This window comes from Hoplias malabaricus, chromosome 8 (assembly GCF_029633855.1).
Source record: "Hoplias malabaricus isolate fHopMal1 chromosome 8, fHopMal1.hap1, whole genome shotgun sequence".
Classification (NCBI taxonomy): Eukaryota; Metazoa; Chordata; class Actinopteri; order Characiformes; family Erythrinidae; genus Hoplias; species Hoplias malabaricus.
Window position 1 is genome coordinate 3386241 of NC_089807.1, and position 7985 is coordinate 3394225.

The 7985-nt window shown below is 42.7% G+C and overlaps 1 protein-coding gene across 1 annotated transcript in view; it reads right to left on the reverse strand.

The window, feature by feature from the left end:
- Positions 1 to 7647, reverse strand: part of pdss2 (prenyl (decaprenyl) diphosphate synthase, subunit 2) — a 39679-nt gene extending 32032 nt beyond the window's left edge. The window contains exons 1-2 of the mRNA XM_066679409.1: positions 7316 to 7647; positions 5753 to 5995 (exon numbers count right to left, since the gene is read on the reverse strand). Of these exons, the coding sequence (XP_066535506.1) occupies positions 5753 to 5995; positions 7316 to 7344 (272 nt within the window). The 5' untranslated portion in view covers positions 7345 to 7647. The remainder of the gene's footprint in view (positions 1 to 5752; positions 5996 to 7315) is intronic.
- Between the last annotated feature and the right edge of the window lie 338 nt (positions 7648 to 7985).

Here is a 7985-nt window from a genome sequence, read left to right on the forward strand (position 1 = left end):
TTCCTCCCACAGTCCAAAAACACACGTTGGTAGGTGACGACTCGGAAGATTGTCCATATGTGTGAGTGTGTGCACCTAGCCACTAGCCTACCTAGTTGCAGTGCCGGTCCCAAAGACACGATAAATAGGGAGGGTTGCGTCAGGAAGGGCATCTGGCATAAAAAGTGTGCCAGATGGATGGTGCGGATCGCAGTTGATCCGCTGTGGTGACTCCTGATGGGAGGGAGCAGCCGAAAGAAGAAGAAAATTTACAGCTTTTGTGTCTGCGCAGAATTAGAAATTAATATATTCCTCCAAGTTTTGAGCTGATATAACAACGTTGCAAGTACCATTGCATTATCTCAGTTAAAAATTGATAATATCTTACCCACTGATAATAACTTTTACTGAAGAATGATGGACCTAGGTCTGATTTGGCCCCTGTTCCGCAGTGACAGGTCGAGGGGGCCATCGTTACCTGGTTATCTCCAAACACACAAATCTTAGATACTGCCTGATCAAACAGAAAACGCAAAAGGATCTCTCAAATTTCACACACGCTCACCATTACCGTAGTCCTGCCTCCATGAGACAGAGTTTTTAAGAATGGGCAGGAGTCTGAAGCCGGAAAGCGATCCGCCACGGCCTGCCGTCTGCCATTGTGTGTATTTATACGATTGGCGCGTCTTGGGCAAGGAGACACGGAAAGAAAGAAGAGAAGGCTGACTCTGTGCTGACACGGGTGGGGGGAGACAGGGTACCCTCCAAGCTCCCTCTGCACCAACACCCAAATGGATTGTCATATCAGATTTAGGTGTATAGGTTATTACACCCTTGGGCTCCTGTTTCCAGTACTGTCGTCTGGATGGGCCAGATTGGGTTCCAGTTATTTCTCTCCGACTACACTCCCTCTCCACCTCTCCCAACTAATCCTTTTTCTCTGTAACTTTCAATCCATCAGTCATTCAAGTAGAGGACATCCCAACAGCCCCCAGTCATAAATAAATTGTACTAGCTCATAACCCGGTATCTGCATCTTAATGCAGTCAATATTTCTGTTGATGTATTGTCAAATAACTGTCCATGGCAATCAACCACACACTACAGACACAGCAGTTATAAATGAGGTTGAAATAAAAGTGATCATTCGTTTACTCAGGCCTCTGCTTTGCTAAGCCTCTCTTTCGCAGCAACTTCTCAGTTTGGTCCATCATTAGTTTCTCACACCTGTCAATCTTTTGTTTCGCCTCCAGAAACCAGACAGGAAACTGCCGGCGACAGCCACAGGAGGGAGCCTGATCATGACCTGTCTTGTTATTGCAAAGTAGAGAAAGTATGAAGACACAGCAATAACAATAATTAAATAACATTGTAAAGAAACTGTACTTTGGCCCAAACCACAGAATAAAGAGTTAAAAGTTTTCAAATTTACTGCTTACTGATCGTTTAAATAATACTTACTTGGACACTAATCAATTAATTGTTTGTGTGACGTTGTCAATGAGCTGGGCTAAACCTCTGAATGTTTAGTAAGTAAATATTTAAATCTATTGTTCTTTGTGATGTCACAATTCAAACTGTGCTGTTTGAAGCTAATTTAAATTGGAATGAATGACCTGTTTTTAAGGAACTGTTTACATAATGTATTAAATGCTTGTATTTATAGGAAAGAGTGAGGTAAATTAAACTTTATCTAGTGCTGCAATCAGGGTTGGGTGGTATAACGGTAATAACGTATACCGCGCTAGTCAAAAATATGGACAGTATCTCAAAATGAGGGCGAGATTTATGACCTGTGTGGGGTGCCAAATTTCTGTTCGGGGTTTCAGTACAAGGCCAAAGAGTTCATTTATGTGCATTTAAAAGAGCCACAGGGAAGGGGCGCTGTGTCACATTCTGAAAATGGGTGGGTGGGGGGAGGGGAAAAAAGTCCCAGTTTGGGTTAGAAGAGAGAGGAAGGAAGATGAAAACAGAGAAAATACTCGGAAGACACGTCACTTGATTTTTTGCTCACAGGTATGAGGCTTTATCTCTAAACCACAAGTGCCTGTTAGGTATGCTTCTAAATAGTATATAGCCTTATTTCACTTATTTTCATACTTTTCTGCTCTTCCAGCACCAGTCTCTGAAATCTGCTCTCTCAGAAACTTTTTTTTATTGTCAACGTGTGTCTTGTTGCACTGTCGTGTTGGGCTGGGCTGAACTGCAAAGCACCGAAAACATGTCACTCGACCCACACTCACAGATATGAGGCTCAAGCAGCCTATTGGTGCTCCCCCTCTCTACGGTTATACTGTATACCTTGTTAATATTTTGAGAATGTATGATGGTAAGAACAATGTGTAAACCGCCCCCTTGCAGGTTGCCATTATATTTTTTCCAAGTTTTCAAAGAAAACTAACGACTTTGTTTTTGATGTGAACCCACATCAAAAGGGAGAACACACCACACTCCTCACAGACAGTCACCTGGAGGAAACCCACGCAGACACAGAGAGAACACACTACACTCCTCACAGACAGTCACCTGGAGGAAACCCACGCAGACACAGAGAGAACACACTACACTCCTCACAGACAGTCACCCGGAGGAAACCCACGCAGACACAGGGAGAACACACCACACTCCTCACAGACAGTCACCCGGAGGAAACCCACGCAGACACAGGGAGAACACACCAACTCCTCACAGACAGTCACCCAAAGGAAACCCACACAGACACAGGGAGAACACACCAACTCCTCACAGACAGTCACCCGGAGGAAACCCACGCAGACACAGGGAGAACACACCACACTTCACAGTCACCTGGAGCGGGAATCGAACCCACAACCTCCAGGCCCCTGGAGCTGTGTGACTTCGACACTACCTGCTGCACCACCGTGCCGCCCTCAAAGAGATGATTTGGATCTAAAATACTAGTACTGGTACTGGTACTGGTACTGGCACTGATACTTATATCAATGTTTGGTATCAGAAGAGAAAAAGTGATTTAGTGTCCAATGTAATAAAATTGCACTTATTTGTTTCTTGTCATTTATTCTTGTCCCTTGTGGATGCATAAATTCTATTTTATTGTTGTTACATACCTAAATATTAAACTTATATTTTAAGAAAAAATAACGTTAAATAGGATATTTGACACTTAACTAGTAAAAATATTAAATGAATGCTACTTTAATTTTTTTTCACAAAAACTATTGGACCGTTCTATTAATCCACAGTCTTTAATTTGTTGCAAAGACCTTGAAGAAGTACCTTAGATTTCCTGAGAAAGTCAAGATTTAATGAATAAAACAATCAACAGTCCAATCAGGGAGGTTGCCAAACTGATACAGAGCAAAAACAGCATTTGTTTACTCTGGCTCAGACAGTCTTTATTAGCTCTCAGCCTTCAGAGCTCTGATAGGCACAGCAGTTCCGCACTGAGTTAATGAGCTTTATGAGCACGAGTGGAAGAGTAACTACAGCATCTTTGCTTTTTCCTCTGATTTCAGCAACTCCCACTTTCATCAAAAGCTGGATTCCATGCCGGAGCTGGTGGGTGGTCCTAATCACTTAAGGAGAGAAAATGATTTATTACTCTGACCACAACACACAGGCCCTACATATTGACATTAAAATGCACTTTAAGCCAGTATAGTACTGGCTTAAATATTGGACTGGGTTTAGTAATATACTAAAATCTGCCTGTGTTTAGCACTGTATTCAAAGTTAGCTGGGTTTAGCAATGCATTCACACCTAGCCGACCTTAGTAACACACTTATAACTGGCTGGGATTTGTTATACTCACTCTTGAATTGGTTATGTAATACAGATACACTTTGCTGGGTTTAGTATGCATGTACTTATAACTGTTTATGAATAGACAATAGGTAAAATAATATACTTAAATTTAGTAATATACCTGATTGGGTTCAGTAACACACACACACACACCTAGCTGGCTAGATTTAGTAGCATGTCTTCATTTAGTAATATACTCATCTTGAAGGGTTTAGTAATAAGGCTGTGCCATACCGTATTGTGCGCAAATTTTTTTTACTTCAGTCGTGTGGAGGTGCTTTGGAAATAAAATATCAGTATTCTTAATACATTTCACACAATGTCAGAACCTTGGTAAGTTACGATTGTTCACAAAATAAGCAAATGATTACACATTTATTTGTTTTTCTCCTGAATGTTTGAAATTGTTAGATTTTACTAAAATAAAATGTTATGAAACATGTCTGTCTGTGAGGAGTGTGGTGTGTTCTCCCTGTGTCTGCGTGGGTTTCCTCCGGGTGACTGTCTGTGAGGAGTTTGGTGTGTTCCCCCTGTGTCTGCGTGGGTTTCCTCCGGGTGACTGTCTGTGAGGAGTATGGTGTGTTCTCCCTGTGTCTGCGTGGGTTTCCTCCGGGTGACTGTCTGTGAGGAGTGTGGTGTGTTCTCCCTGTGTCTGCGTGGGTTTCCTCTGGGTGACTGTCTGTGAGGAGTTTGGTGTGTTCTCCCTGTGTCTGCGTGGGTTTCCTCCGGGTGACTGTCTGTGAGGAGTGTGGTGTGTTCTCCCTGTGTCTGCGTGGGTTTCCTCCGGGTGACTGTCTGTGAGGAGTGTGGTGTGTTCTCCCTGTGTCTGCGTGGGTTTCCTCCGGGTGACTGTCTGTGAGGAGTTGGTGTGTTCTCCCTGTGTCTGCGTGGGTTTCCTCCGGGTGACTGTCTGTGAGGAGTGTGGTGTGTTCTCCCTGTGTCTGCGTGGGTTTCCTCCGGGTGACTGTCTGTGAGGAGTGTAGTGTGTTCTCCCTGTGTCTGCGTGGGTTTCCTCCGGGTGACTGTCTGTGAGGAGTGTGGTGTGTTCTCCCTGTGTCTGCGTGGGTTTCCTCCGGGTGACTGTCTGTGAGGAGTTGGTGTGTTCTCCCTGTGTCTGCGTGGGTGTCCTCCGGGTGACTGTCTGTGAGGAGTTGGTGTGTTCTCCGTGTCATCGTGGGTGTCCTCCGGGTGCTCCGGTTTCCTCCCACAGTCAAAAACACACGTTGGCAGGTGAATTGGTGACTCAAAAAGTGTCCATAGTTGTGAGTGTGCGAGTGAAAGTGTGAGTGTGTGTGTGTTGCCCTGTGAAAGACAGGAAGGGTGTATTCCTGCCTTGCACCCAATGATTCCAGGTAGGCTCTGAACCCACCGCGACCCTGAACTGGATAAACGCTTACAGATAATGAATGAATGAATGAATAATATTAATACATTTATTTAGTTGCAATAGTGTGTTCTTGAAATTAATTAAAGTTTTTCTTTAGTGTTTTTTCATATTGCCAAGAATATCGTTTTCACAAATATACTGTTAAATATCATGATATTATTTGAGTCATATCGCCCACTCCTATTTAGTAATATACTTATACCATGCTGAGTTTATTAATTGACTTGTAAACTGGTTGAGATTATTATTACAGGTTTAGTAGTACACACATTTCTGGTTAGGTACAGTCATACACCTGACTGGGAAGAGTTAAGCATTCATACCTGGCCTGGGATTAGTAAAGGAAGGAAGGGCTAACGTCCTAATTATAAAACCTTGTCAAGTGCTGAATCCACATCTAACTAAAACCAATAGTAAAATTTTTTGACAACACTAGTTTATTTATTGAGCTTGTACAAACTGGTACAGATGTGTTTGGCACAAGGCCTTCGTCAAGGAGCTCAAAGTATAATATAAATAAACGTTCAATAAATTATTTTAAATTTATACTAGTTTTGTTCAATCATTTTTTGGGGTTTAGTAGTACAAAGCACTCATACCTGGCTGTGTTGAGTAAGGGGTGCTTAGTCCCCACCAGTTTTCGAACGTGCATGGCCACATTGCTAAGCTCGTCACTGAGGAGGCAGCGAAGACTCATGAAAGACGTTGGATATCCTACAATCTTCTCAGCATCCGAAACTACTTTAGTCCAATTTGAAGGTGAGGGGCTGGAGAAGATGCTCAAACTCCGACGACCTCGGACGACTGAGCCAAGACAAACGAGGCGTGACCAAAGAGCCATCCTGGAAAAACAGCATGATAGCTACTCTTCATACAGGTTCATACAGAGGCTGAACAGTGATGTTTTATATTCAACACAGAAATTAAAAAGTGATGGGAGACTGTGCTGCATCTAATAACATACACACTGAAACTACCTGCAGATGTTCAATGACATACACTGATCAGCCTTAGGATTAAAATGACCAACTTGCTGCTATGTGTCCATTTTATCAGCTCGATTGACCAAACAGGAGCACTCTGTAGTTCTACAATTACTGACTGTAGTAATTCTATTCTATGTGCATACTTTATTAGCACACTTTCATCCTGTTCTTTAAAAGGTCAGTACCCCAAACAACCATCACAGGACATTGTAGGTACGATCTGGCTGGTAGTTAATACTCTGCACCACAGTGAGGTATCAGTGATAGTGGTGAGTTAGTGTGCATTGTGCTGGTACCAGTGGATCAGACACCGCAGTGCTGCTGGAGTTTTTAAATCACTGCGCCCGCTCACACCTACCTTGTTGGTCCACTTTGTAGATGTAAAGTGAAAGACATTAGCTTATTTTTAGCTGCATAAATGTGTGTTAGACATCCTCTAGACGTTCCTCCAACAAGTAAATGGAGAGTCTGATATGTTCAGTGTGCTCAGCTGGCCCCATTGTCAGGAACCTGCTAGTTTCATTATAATTGGCTGTTTGTACATCCATGTACATGCATTTCTGTGTATTGCCTCCTTCTACACGTCATGCCAAAAAAGGACTTGGTCTGACTTGATATCTTTCTCCAACAGTAACAGGTGGTTCTTGGCTACACCAAGGGTCTGTAATTACGAGACTAATCATCCTCTAGTCCTGGTCACAGGATGCTGTCGCCTGGATATTTTTTGATTTGTGGACTATTCTCAGTCCAGCACTGAAGAGTTTAAAAACTCCAGCAGCACTGCTGTGTATCACCATCCAAATCATACCTGCACTGTGGTGGTCCTGGGTGGTGACTATTGGAAAGTAAAATACACAGAGCAATAGAAGAACTATAAAGTGGGCCTATAGGGGAAAGGAAGCTATCAGAACAGACAATTAGTGCAGAAACAAAGCTGAATGGTGTAATTTATACATTGTTTACGCTTGTGGGTGTGTTTGGAAAGACAAAGTGAAACGAAATCACAGTACTTTAAAGTTTACCAAAGCAAACATTAACTCTAAAGGGTAAATTGTATATAACACAATAACACAGATTTGTTTCTAAACCAACTTCTACATTTAGGTGGGAGATAACTTTAAATTAAGTGAATACAAAGACAACAGGAACAAACACAGAGCACCTTCATCCACTTACCTGGTACTACAGGTGCGAATGTGTGTCATTTCTGTCCACTGAATGTAACAGGAGGCTTTATATAAGAGAAAGCAGGTGTTTTCTTATTCCCTCGGTGTACTACTCTCTGTGTCACTCCCAATGTCACCTGCTTTCTGAATTAAACATGACTCCTCCGGAACTCAGCACTTTCTCCTTTTATTCGGCGGCGCTCACAGCTCTGTTTCCGTTTAATAAACATTCGTAAAAGTTTCATAGAGAAGAGAAAAGCCAAACTTCAAACAGTAGACTCCACAACACACGACGTTCCCACGGACGCCGCCATTACTGTGTCCTCGGTTTACGGCTTGCCGTAAAGCACGCGCCTCGGTGGCTGTGTTCCGAATCAGTTCCTTGTAGTGCGCACTAAAAAGTACACTCGCATACAATGTAATTTCACTGTAGTTCAAATCTTTCTTTAAACTTCATAAAACCGCTGACTAATGTAGAACTCACACTTCTGACCTTGTACACCAGCTCTGATAAGGACTGCCAATGGGACTCCACTTATTCGTTCATTCGTTTACGTTTGCAACGTCTAGAAAACGTTGTGAGTTGATTGGTGCATAACGCTCTGTTCTGAAGAAACTAAACCAGTCAAAATTGGTCACACACCGGTAGAGGATGGAGCCAAAACTACACATTTAGAAAT